This window comes from Muscardinus avellanarius (genome assembly GCF_963383645.1).
Source record: "Muscardinus avellanarius genome assembly, chromosome: 2".
NCBI classification, from domain to species: domain Eukaryota; kingdom Metazoa; phylum Chordata; class Mammalia; order Rodentia; family Gliridae; genus Muscardinus; species Muscardinus avellanarius.
The window spans coordinates 42,269,052-42,282,707 of NC_137787.1; the positions used below are offsets into that span (position 1 = coordinate 42,269,052).

At 37.3% G+C, this 13,656-nt stretch overlaps 1 protein-coding gene across 1 annotated transcript in view; it reads left to right on the forward strand.

Annotated features, from left to right (window-relative positions):
• DNAH7 (dynein axonemal heavy chain 7) overlaps window positions 1–13,656 on the forward strand; it is a gene marked incomplete at both ends in the record, with an annotated part of 253,563 nt that overhangs the window by 48,725 nt on the left and 191,182 nt on the right. The window contains 4 exons of the mRNA XM_080689358.1: window positions 6,031–6,303; window positions 7,298–7,425; window positions 9,822–9,900; window positions 11,489–11,713. Coding sequence (XP_080545484.1) covers window positions 6,031–6,303; window positions 7,298–7,425; window positions 9,822–9,900; window positions 11,489–11,713 — 705 coding nt within the window. The remainder of the gene's footprint in view (window positions 1–6,030; window positions 6,304–7,297; window positions 7,426–9,821; window positions 9,901–11,488; window positions 11,714–13,656) is intronic.

Here is a 13,656-nt window from a genome sequence, read left to right on the forward strand (position 1 = left end):
ATGTTGTCCAGTGTTCCTAAGCATGCGTGATGGTAGCATTCGACATTTGGTGTAATTTCTCCAAAAAAATAAAGTTGGTAGGATCCGGTTTCTGCTTCTCCTGAATACAAGTCGCCACCACCATCGCAGAGAACTCTTTCAACACCGCATTTCTTCTTGGTCTCTGCTAAACTCTCTCCTTACAGGTGATGTCTGGGATTCTTAACAATATAGAGAAATAGCAGTCCTCTTTCACGGCAAATTTTTCCATAAGTTCCAGTGCATTTAGATAAGTTTTGTCTGCATCTCCAGTGTCCTGGCATCCATAATGGCTTTCTTACCTCCTCTCCGATATTTTTCTTTATCTTTTTCTGTTCTGGGCCCAGTTTCTCCAGGGCTCTGGTGTGCTACGCGCAGTTCGGCCCGGGGCCCAGCGTCCCGTGACCCTGGTCTGGCTGGCGTGCCCTGTGCGCGACCCCTGCCCAGAACCCAGCGTCTTACTAGGCCCGGTTTCTCCAGGGGTCTGGCGTGCTACTCGCAGTTCGGCCAGGGGCCTTTATTGGCATATTATAATCATACATCTTAATGGGGTACAAAATGATAGAGGCACACATGCATGTATCACCCATTTATCCCTTCTCTACTACCCATCCGATTCTCTCTCCCCCATCCTGTTCATGCTCGGCTTAGTGATTGACTTTGATATTTGTGAGTGTACATCATGTACATTAGGGAATTTCGCTCTTTCCTCTCCCATCACTCTCAGGTCACCTTATTTGCTCATCTAAGGTTTCTCCTTTGTCTAGAGTTCCTCCTATGACCCATTTTCTCCCTAGCTTCCACATATTAGGAAAAACATCCAATTTTTTACTTTTTGTGACTGACTAATCTTAATTAGCATAATGTTCTCCAGTTCCATCCATTTCCCTGCAAATGACAGAATTTTGTTCTTTATGGCTGAGTAAAATGTACATCGTGTACACTAGGGAATTTCATTGTGTACGTATCACATAGTTTTGTAATCCATTTATCTGTTGAGGGACATCTTGGCTGGTTCCATAGTTGGGCAATTGTGAATTATGCAGCTATGAACATAGAAACACATGCATTAGTTTGATTTACATTCTTTTGGGTAGATACCCAGAACTGGTATTTCTGGATCATATGGTAGGTCATTTCCATTCTTCTGAGGATCCTCCATACTGTTTCCCAAAGTGATTGCACTAATTTGCAATCCCACCAACATTGTATTAGAGTTCCCACTTCTCTATACCCTTACCAGCATTTATTGCTTGTTTGTGTATTGAATGATTTTGGTCATTTGTATTTCTTCTTTTGTGAAGTGTCAATTTATTTAACTTGCCTATTTTTAATTGATTATGTGTCTTCTTAGTGAGTTTCTTGAGTTCTCTGTACATTCTGGATATTAATTCTTTATTGGAGGAGTAGTTGGCAAAAATTTTCTCTCATTCTGTTGGCTCTCTGTTGAGATTTTTGATAGTTTCCTTTCCTGTACAGAAGTGCTTCAGTTTAATGCTATTCCATGTATTGATCCTCCTTCTAATTTCTTATGCCTTTGAGGTCTTGTTGAGAAAGTTTTTACTTGTGTTTATGTGTTAAAGTATTGGAACTATGCCCTCTTTAAGTAGCTGAGGCTGGCTACTGATCTGCTATCTTCCCGTCTCAGCCTCCCAAGTACATCTTAATGGAGTACAAGATGGTGGAGGCATACATGCACATATCACTCAATTAGCGCTTACTCAATTTCCACCCCATTTCTTCCCCCTCCCTCCTTCTCATGTTTGGCTTAGTGAATGACATGTTTGTGAAAGTACATCGTGTACATTAGGGAATTTTCCCCTTTCCTACTCCCATCACCTTCAGTTAGTTTATAAAATATATATATATATATATATATATATATATGTATGTATGTATATATATATATATATATATATATATATATATATATATATATATATATTGTGGTACTGGTGAGAGCCTCACTCAGTAGCTGAGGCTGGTTTCGAACATGTGAAATCCCCCTGTCTCAGCCTCCCAAGTGCAGGGATTACAAGCGTGTGCCACCATGCCTGGCTCAGTTTATAAAATTTTAAGGCAAACATTTTTCCTTCTTTACTGAGAAACACGACCAAACCAGGACCACCACCACCACCATCACCTTCTCCTCCTTCTCCTTCTCCTCCTTTCTTTTTAAGGTGTTGGGATTTAAATTTCAGTGAGTTGAAAGGCCCATGTGTTCAGTGCTCCTGTGTGGAAGAAAGGAGGTTTCTGTCTTGAATTTTTTCTTTTTCCTTTCTTCTTTTCCTTCTTATTGGTGCATTGGAATCATACATCTTGTTGAAGAGAGTTCAGGGTGATAGACACATACGTCCACACAGGACTCAATGAGCCCTCCCCCAGTTCCCACTCAATTCCCTCCCTCCCTCCTTCCTGCTCAGCACAGTGACTGTCTTCGAAGAGTTTGTGTGTACATTGAGACAACTGAGATGTGTCCCTCTTCCTCCCTCCCTCAACTAAGGTTTCTCCGCCTTTGTCTGGAGTCTCTCCTCTGTCCCAATTTCTTTTCGTCCTTCATTCAGGAATTCTGTTACCTTTTACTGTTCTGAAGGTTTCTCCACTCAGAACCCTTGTTCTGTTGTGTTACGTTTCAAAGTCCTTGAATGTATGTGGGGTTGCAAAGTATGACTTCCTGTCTTGTCCAGGCTTGGCACTTTGTCCCAGGCAGCCTCTCCCTACCTGCTATTCCCACTTGCTGGAGACTCAAAGGCGAAGCTGAGCCATGGGGATCAATAAAGCACCAGCTGCTCACTCTTGCACACCTTGGCCTCTCTCCGCTCATTCTTTCTATTGTTTTTGGCCCATTGTACTTTCCCTTCTTAGCTATACATTATAAGAGATCAATTTAGAATTTTCTAGCATATTATATATTTTGAACTAGTCAGTTGTTCTCTGGATATCTATTTCTTGTGTCATAATTAGAAGCCTTTGAAGAAGCTTACTGTTTACTTTGTCCATTGTGTAATTTCAACTCATTTTACATTTTTCTCTCTCCTAAAATGCTTTTTTAAAGGATGAGTTAAGGTAGCTCGTGAAACAGACACATGTGTAAGTTAATAAAATAAGTATTACCAAGCTGTAAATGTAGATGTAATTATTATAATTATCCAGATGAATATAGTTGCTAAGACTTTATGGTTATACACTAGGGCTCCATGCTTCTTGGTTTCTAAAGTAAAGAGGAAAATATGACACATTTTAATTAGCATTAAAATAGTTAACTTAGACTTATCAGGGTGAGAATGGTTTTTTTGGTATTCAATTTTATGAAATAGAATAAAGATAATTTTAGTGGAAATTATCCATGGGGTAATCGTTGTGAAACCTTATGTATCAGCATAACCTGGTGAGATGCTAAAAATACAAATTCCAAGACTCATCAGAACCACCACCCCTAAATATCCCTGGGTGATCCTGGCCATCAGTCAACTTTGGAAACAGATGACAGTGGAATATCTTGAGTAAGATCATTGCAACTGCAGAAATAGACTTCATATTGCTATTTTTATCACAACCTTTGGTAAGAACTGAAAGTAAACTAAAATATACTTTTTTAGGGAAATAAAACCTGCATGGGGCTCATGCACTGGAAATTCAAACATGTAACTGTCATATGATACATTTTAGAAAATACATGGGAGCAGGGTGTGGTGGTACACACTTGTAATCACAGTACTTGGGAGGCTGAGACAGGAGGATTGTAGGTTTGTGGCCGGTCTCAGAGACTTAGTGAGGGCCTCTGCAACTTAGTGAGACCCTGTTTCCAAATTTCCAAATAAAAAATAAGTCTGGGGTATAGCTCAGAGGTTGGATTCCCCTGGGTTCCATCCCTAGTACCACAAAAAGAAAAAGATATGCAGTTTCTCATATAAAATATATATATATATTTATTTATTTATTTATTTATTTATTTATTTAGTGTATAACTGGGGATTGAGACCTAGTGGCATTCTACCTCTGAGATACACCCTTAGCCTTATTTTTTTATTTTGAAACTGGTTCTTCCTAAGGCTGGTCTGGAAGTTGCAATCCTCTTGTCCCAGCTTCTCAAGTACTGAGATTACAAGCATGAGACCCCATAACCAGTTTCAAATGTTGTTCTAAAGTCCTTCTGTCCAGTTCTATTTAGATAGATATATAGATTAAAAAATTAAACTGTTAATAAATTTAAGAACCATTACAATGAGTACTAGTGAGCTTCATGTGAGAATCAATAATTTGACATTGCACAGAGCATGTGATGTAGGTTACATTATCCTAAAGTTGCTTTTAAAGAAAAGATTAGACCAAGCTTCTACTGAGTGCAGGGGAAAAGTGGTGGTTGAGTTAGCTGGATTCTCAGTTCTCATGAAGCATCTAATGCTAAGCAAGTTGGCTTTCTGAAATGCCCACTAGAGAGTGTAGCAGTCAAATGCCGCCTTGATAACTGAGCAAATTATCCAGCTAAGGAATCCTTTGATATGATCAATTTGAATATTATAGAACAGCCACGGTGGACAGTGATTTTTTACGTTACAGTTAAAAATCTCTTCTCAAGGACAGAGCATAAGAATAAAATATTATTAACATTGTTAATATTTTAGTTCAGCTGCGTGCAGTGCTACACACATGCAGTTCCAGCTACTCACTAAGCTATCAGAAGGACCTCAAGTTTCAGGTCAGCCTGATCAATTTAGTGAGACTTTGTCTCTCAGTTAAGTTAAATTGGGTTGGGGATGTAGCTCAGTGGTAGAATGCTTGCCAGCATGTACCAGACCCTGGATTTCATCTCCAATACTGCAAAAAAAAGTGACTTCATTAATAAACCGCATCAACACATTTACTTGTCCTCTTATTTGAGAAGAAAGTGAGACAAACCGTTAAGACTTTTTAATATTTTTATTGGGTGCATTGTAATTATACATTATACCGAGGAGCAATAGAAACATACATGCACACAACTCTTGGAGCACTTCCCTACAGGCCCCACTCTTTTTCCTCGCCTTCCTGTACCTGTCTTTGGTTGGAATCAGTAATTTTGTATACATATGTAGTCTTATTTCAACCTTCTTCCACTCTCATCCTCTCAGGTCACCTTATCTCATCTATAGTATCCCCTTCTTCGTCTAGAGTTCCTCCTATGATCCATTTTCTCCCTAGATTTCACATATTAGGGAGAGCATCTGATTTCTTGGTTTTTGTGACTGACTAATCTCACTTAGCATAATGTCCTACAGTTTCATCCATTTCCCTGTAAATGATGTAATTGGGTTTTTCTTTATGGCTGAGTAAAATTCCATTGTGTATATATCCCATAACTTTGTAATCCATTCATCTGTTGATGGACATCTTGGCTGGTTCCATAGTTTGGCAACTGTGAATTGTGCAGCTATGAACGCAGATTTACAAGCATTAGTTTGATAGTTTGGTTTTCTTTCTTTTGGGTAGATTCCCAGATATGGTATTGTTGGATCATATGGTAAGCTTGTTCCCATTCTTCTGAGGATCCTCCATAGTTTTCCAAAGTGGTTGCATTAATTTGCAATCCCACCAACAATGTAGTAGAGTTCCCGCTTCTCTACATTCTCACCAACATTTGTTGTTGTTTGTGTTTTGAATGATTGCCATTCTATTTAATACTCATACATAGCATTATTTCAAATGTTACCTTCTTTACATTTCTGTTCCCCCAGTCTCTCCCCTAATCCCCCCTCATTGCTCCATTGGAGACTGTGCTCCTCTATCTGAGGTAGCCCTTGTTTCCAAATTTCTACCTTGTTTCTACATAAAAGAGAAGACACACAATTATTTGATTTTTGAGATTGGCTAATCTCACTTAGTATAATATTCTCAAGTTCTATCCTTTTTTCTGCAAATAATATGATTTTGTTATTCTTTATACCTGAGTAAAATTCCATTGTGTGTATATACCACAGTTTTGTGATCCAAGGTAATTTAAATAATTGATGTTGTCTTCTTCCCTTTGTTTAGGAAAGTAAGTCTAAGCCAACAACCTTGAAGCCCATAATTCTGACAGAAATCATAGATGCTCACAAAGAAAAGATTAAGGAGGTGGTAAGGAAGGAGAGTGTGACACCTACTGAACACCTCAAATTCTATGACAAGTATGAGCTTTTAATTACCAGAAAAGCTGAGCGTGATGCCGATGAGTTCCTTGAAGAAAATCACAATTATGAGAGATTAATAGAGGAAATTCGCAAATACCAAAAGCTAATAGAGGAAATACAGTATACATCTAGAAAGGTAAATGACTTATTTTGTACAACTGTCATGTATGCCTAATGATCTTTTTCCAGTAATACCAGCATGTAGTTTTAGAAACATACAGTGAAAGAATTAGAGCATTACTGTCAACAAGAATGTATTTATTGAGCCTATGATATGTGCCAGCAGTGTGACTGCTGGTCACTAGGGGACAAACAGGACAAATGCAGTTCTTATGTTCATGTAGCTGAGACTTTAGTACCACAGCGCAGCATGGAACTGTATTTTATATAATTGAACCCCTTCCTCCAATTCTAAGAACCTAAGTTTTTCTTTGCTGTATTTACATTTATAAATCCTTTGGAAAATATGGTTATTGCATCAAAATGTGTTTATTTCTATTTAGTAAAATGCTAATACCCTAAAACATTCTTTTGCCATTTTTATATTTTTGTTACCATGCCCACAGGTATTACGTTTTAGTGCAAAGCAAATATTTAAAACATACCTTATCAATTGAGCAGTAACTCAATTTACCAACATTTTAAAATCTATTCTTCTTTTGAAATAAAACTGACTTCTATGATAGCAAACTTCAAGAATATTTATCCAAGCTGGGTGTGGTAGTAGTGCATGCTTGTAATCCCAGCATTCTGGAGGCAGAGACCAGAGGATCGCGGTTCTTGAACAGCCTCAGCTATTTAATGAGGCACCTTGCAACTCAGTGAGACCCTGATTAAAAAATAAAGAATAAAAAATTAGGGCTGGGTGTGTCACTCAGAGATAGAATGCCTCTGGGTTCCATCCCTAGTACTGCAAAAAAAAAAAATCATCCAGAAGATAATTTTAAAATACAAATTGGTATTCAGAAAACTCCTTTTCCATCATATTTTCAAACAACAACAACAACAACAACAAAAATCCTTAACCTTGTTGGGCCACACATGCAAAAACTTGTATTATGAAGATAGCAAAATTATGAGAATCTTTTATCACTTTTATTTCTTTTCATACAAAACATAATATGTTGCAGAGTATTCGCTTAGGAATGTTCGAAGTACATTGTGAAGAATTAATCAGATCTTTGGTGAAGCGAGCAGATGTTATTTGTGGAAAACTCATAGCTAAAATGTTCAAAGATCATCAGGATGTAAATACAAGGTATTAATGTGATATTGATTATATTTTTACTTTGAGTGTAGAATATTAAATAGAATAAACTTTTTCTCACCTAACATAATAGATTAGAGCAGTGTTACAAGTGATACAAAAGAAAAAATTATGGCAAGTTTATTTCTACTTGGTTTTAAGTGTCATTTGAGGATGTGATTATTATTATTTCCTTTTCTCCACAGATGTGTCTTTGTGCTTACCTGAATTAAGATGGTATTAGGACATGTTTGCATTCCTTTTGTACAGTCAGGTAGACAGTCTCTAACTTCAGCTTTTTAAAATTTGTGTAATAAATATTCTGTGTGGGTTTTCAAAGTGGATATACATAATAGTTGTAATGGGGTCCTTAGGTATTCCCAAATTTGGAACTTTGTCTTACCCTAATTGCTCAACGCCCTGACAACTTGAAACTCATTTATTGACTAAGTCAGACATTTTTAGGAAAGCTGATTCATATTAAGTAAACTCACAGAATACTAATGTATGCAGCTGAAGACTGCACTAAAGACAAAAAGTGTAACTAGTGTAACTAGTGTAACTAATCCTCCAACAACTAGTGCTAGTATGGCTCTGGAATCTCTTTTCAGATGTCAGCTACAAGGTGGAAAACCAGAAATAACCAGAATTTTTTTTATGATTATGGTATCAGAAAAAAATAGATCATTGAAAATATTTACCTGAAGATGTAGAGAAGTCTAAAGAAAACTATTAGACATGGGACCAAGCAGTGAATAAACTGCTAAAGGAAGTTACGATGCAGAAATGAGAATAAAATACAAACCAAAAAACTACAGCAGGGTTCAGTAAGTTCTGTACCAGGCCACAGGGTTTGAACCGAGAAAGACATAATATTCTTTCAGTTGGTGTTTGGGAAGAAGAGGAAATTAGGGAAGGCTGCTAAAAGGAAGAAGGGATGTGTGAGTTTTATATGAAGGGTGAATCCGCCAGGTGGGAGCAATCTGGGCGAAGGAATCCAGGCAGGAAGAAAGTGTGTGGAAGGCAATGAGCTGCGAACTAGCCTGGGGGTATCCAGGAACTAGGTCTGCTTTGTGTTGCTCTCCAACACCGAGGGACAAGAGGCCGGGGGAATGCTGAAGATGTAGACACCGCGGGAAAGAAGACTGGGACTTTGGTAGCTTTCCTAGCAACCAGATCCTATTTTTTAACTTAAAGTATCTTTTCTTCTAGAAGTACTAGAAGAACAGTGAGAATGTATTCTACTTCTCGCTTTTCATGCTGGATGAAAAATTTAATTTCATAACTACTTTCCTTGCTTCTCAGTGCTGAGTTGATGCCAGTTCTGCTTTTTGTTCTCCTTTTCTCTTAATTATGCCAGGCTCATTAGGTATACAGAGAGCTTACTGGGACTATGATAGGAACCCTTGTATAGAATGGCCCCACCCTCCTGCTCCTGCAGGCTCAACTCATCTCTACATCAAGCACTTCCTAACTTCAGCTCACATTCTCAGAAGGCAGGAGCTTCTCTCTACCTATGAGCTCCACCCAGTGACTCTCTTAAAACTCTGATCTCTGTACCCTTTATGTTGCCCCCCTCCTTTTCAGTTCATTCTGCCTCTGTAGTTTGAAAACAAGTACAAAACCCTCTTACATCTTCCAACCCTGACTTTAGCCCAACATCATTGCCTTACTCTTCCTCTCTCCTGCACTTTCAGAAAACCTTTATGAAGAATCTCTCTGGGGTTTCTCAGCCCCTGCTACTCTCCTTCTCCCCTATTTTAAAGTAAGTTTAGTTTTTCATTTTGGCCATGACCCAACTCAGTAAGAAACATATGCATATTACGAGAAGTTTCTGAGTACACTGATTCATTTTACCCATTCCCTCCAAGTATAATTAATCACTCTCTTCTTTTGGATCACCTCAAGTAAATCTCTGTTAGAGCTCTTGAAACTCTAGATTAAAATGATCCTTTATAGCCGGGCGTGGTGGCGCACGCTTGTAATCCCCGCGCTTGGGAGGCTGAGACAGGAGGATCGCGCAAGTCTGAAGCCAGCCACACATGCTGGCTTAGGAGACTCTGTTTCCAAATAAAAATGTAAAAATAGGTCTGGGAGTGTAGCCCGGAGGTAGAAGGGCTTCCAGGAACCCCAGTACCACCAAAAAATATATATATATATCTTTATGGTTTTGTCTCCCATATCAGATTGTGAGGGGCCATTATTAGATCTTAGTAATTTCTGTACCTCTGCCACTTAATATTTAGTTGTATTGGGTGAATAAATTAATGAACACAAATTTTTATTTAATTACTTAACTATCCTATACATAAGTTCTAACCTTTATTTTTCATGCCGCGGAGCAGAAACATATTTTGAAATGAAATTTAATAAAAAGTTTGTAAGATTGATTTTATCTGATGTTTCAGATTATGTGAAGAATTTGAGAAAATAGCTGAAAAGGCTCTTAGCACTCCTCCAAATACAGCAGAACTCATGGAAATGAAGGTATTATTTATACACGTTTTGTAGTTGTCCATGTATCCATTCACTATTAACACACAATAATAGAAACAAATCACTCCAAAAGTTAAGACAGAGGCTAAAAATAAGATCGAGTCTGCAGTTTGATGGCTTAAGTTGCACTCTCCTTGATGGTTCTTCAAACAAGCAAGCTCAATTGTACAAGTGCTCTTCAAGTTCTGTGCTTGTGTGTCATTAGCTAACTCTCATTAACCAAAGCAAGTCGGAACGAGAGGACACTACAGGGCCAGATACTCAAGAGGTAAAATCCTGGAGGGATTAATGAAGATGTCTACCAGGATATTTTTGAGAGCACTATCAATGGTTATTACCGTACTAACAGGCCTAAACTAGGATTATTCAGGGCAACCTCAAATTTATGGTTACCCTCATTATTTTAATAAACAAATATGTAATCCTTTGGTAATATTTTATTTTCTATAAACATTTTATTATCAAAATATTCTGAAATATATTTTGCTGAAATATGTTTTGAGTATAGAATTTGTGGCACTGAAAGTTTAAAGAAAGTTTAACTTTGATTGTTTGGCATGTTATTTCAGTGTTTAAAGTCTACCTGGTAGCAAAATAATATAAAACTACTAGTTAATTGCCATATCATTTTTATTCTCCTTTTATTTCTATGACACTAAACTTTTACAAGAGGAACTTTTTGAATAGCGTTGCCAACCTCTTTATTTATAGGCCATATATTGGAACTTTCTTAGACTATAAATCTTACAAAATAGTACACATATTGTATCTTTTTCTATTTTTTTTTTTGTGTGTGTGTGGTACTGGGAATTGAACTAAGGGTCATTCTGCCTCTGAGACATACCCCAGCCTTATTTTATTTGAAACAGGGTCTCACTAGGCTGCTGAGAGTCTTGCTACTTAATTGAGGCTGTCCTTGAACCCGTGGTCTTCATGGCTCAGTCTCCCAGATACTGGTATTATAGGTGTGAGCCACTATGGCTGGCTTATATCGAATCTCTTATAGTGCTTACTAGATAACCAAGGAGTGATCGAGTAGTATATTGATGTGGGGTCATCTCTTGATTTTGTGGGAAGCTACCCTCCACTTTCAGCTTCTTTGCCTCTTTATTATGTGCTCTGAGCAGTGTGCCTTTCCTTGGCAGCAATGGTTATACTGGGGGCGATTAGACTAATGACTGTCCCCCGGTCCCATCTAGATCGCAAACCCTGTGAGGGCAAAACCCCTGTGTCTGGCTTCATTACTTTCCCACTGCCAGCACTCTTTCTCCAAAATGTAATTCTGAAAGCATCACATTTCAAGTTACTCAGATAGGATCTGCTTCTTATCTTCCAGGAACCCATTGCATTCATCTCTGGTTTCCCATTGCTTTTTATGTGCTATTAAGTATTTTCTAAGTTTATTTTTACTGCCATTTTAGTGTATTTGGATGAACTTGGAAGTAAACTGTGCTGCAATCTCTTAGTTTGAACAAGAGCCTTTACTTCTAAGAAGTCTGCGCATATTTATGTCATATATTTCCGTGTTCTATTTTTAGTGGCTCATTAAAATGCTGTCTGTAATTTCTGTTTTCCTCAGGCTTATATTCAGAAAGTGGAGACGACAGATATGATCGAACTGGGACAAAGATTAGTGGATTCCAAAAACTGCCTGGCTTTCCTCATTGAATGTACCACCTTTTCTCCTGCAGACATTAGGCTAAATAACAGTGTTTTCCAGTGGTATGCAAGAATGGGAGAAATTTTTGAAGAACACAGGAAAATCATTAAAGAGAAAACAGAACAATATCAAGAAGGTCTTAAGGTTGGCATCATAGATATTTTAAATTATTTTCATTTTTGGATATGTTTAAATCTAAACTCTTTTATTTCACAGGTCAAACATTGAACTTTCTTATACCATAAATTTTAGAAGAAGATAATACACATACTGAATATTTTATAACACATTCTTTGATGATTAAGAATTGAGTAGCCTAGTGATCAATGTGGGGTCTTTTCTTGATTTTTTTACAGTATTAGAGAGAAAGCATTGGAAGATAGTGCCAAGAAATAGTCATTAATAATAATATTATTTATCATATACAGTTTATGGAACTATTGTTATTATTTTTCTTATTGCCTGACCATCAGTACTCCCTCAGTGAAATGTTTCTTTATACCTCATAATCACTCAAACTCTCCTAAACATTGTTTCAAATCTAAGTTTTGACCAGAGAATCACAGTGCACCGACAGTCTCAGCTACTGAGTGAGGCCCTCCACAACTTAGTGAGACCCTGTTTCAAAATAAAGAATAAAAAATAAGGGGAAAAGCTAAGTTTTGAGATATTTGATCTTCCAAATTAAGTATAGTTTCTGACTTGTCTGTGTCTATCCATCCTCATCTCCTGTCTTTTTGGACTCCTTGCTTTTGACTTTTCTGTAACCCTGAGAAGTGTCTAGCTTTCTGCTCCTCTACATCGCTCATCTCTGGCACCTCCTCTGTGCACTCTGGGGCACACCGTGCCCAGCATTCACACTTGTGCTATCTAGTACACACCTGTTTTCTGAGAAGCCCCCTCAGTCCTCTGTGGAGCTTCTGTTGCTCTCACTGTACTTTAGACACATCTGCACTGGGCTAAGGATCAGATCTCTCTCCCATTAGATGGTCAGAGCCCCAAGGGCAAGGCTTTTTTTTTTTTTTTAACTTTTTATCCATTTATATCTAACTAGCTAGCACAGTGACGGAGATATATTGTTTTAGTTCATTTTGTGCTGCTATAACAGAATACCTGAGACCGGGGAGTTTGTAACAAACAGAAGTTCATTTCTTACAGTTAAGAAGCTGAGAAGTCTTAAGTTAGAGAAGTCACATCTGGCATATGACTTTTTAAAAATTTATATTGTGAGAGCCAGGCGTGGTGGCGCACTCTTGTAATTCCAGTACTTGGGATAATGAGACAGGAGGATCGTGCAGGTTTGAAGCCAGCCTCAGCTACTTAGTGAGTAGCAACTTAGTGAGACCCTGTTTCCAAATAAAAATATAAAATAGGTCTGGGAGATGTGCTTTGATCACAAGTCTAACTGTCTTTCTGCCAGGCTACAGAAAATACAATTAATTCACCAAATTTGTTATTTGAAGAATTAATTCTTAGATTTAAAAATTACTTTAACTGTTAAGCTGTGGTCTATGTTTCTGCTTTATATTTAGGCCATTTCAAAAATTTAAAAAATTTCTATTTTTAAAAATGGAAAACCTCAAGAATAGTAAATATTAAATGCTTGAATTACAACATAAAAGACTCAGAAAATTGCTAGGTAGTCCAGAATTACCTATGTACTTTATTATGATGTATAATCTTCCAAAAAACTATACATAATTTTGATGAATTCTTATTGTCCTTCCCCCATTGGGTCAGACTAATAGATTTTCCAGGAAACTAGAGAAAGAAAAGGGGACAAAAATAACCTAGATAATCCATAAAATAGAAAACTTATTTTAATAACTTAAAAATAAGAATATTTTAATAACTCACAATATTTAAAATCAATTTAATAACTATTTTTAGAGCCACTTGAGGTGGTTTTCTAATGGCAATTTTCTAGTGAGTCTTATTAAAATACAAAAACCTGTTTTATATTGGAACATTATAATTTTTAATCTCTTAAATCTGGATTTATACAGTGTGTTAGTTAGAACTTCATTTGGAGGATACAGTGTAAACTTTCTTTTTAATGCTCAGAATTGAACCCAGGGGCATTTTAC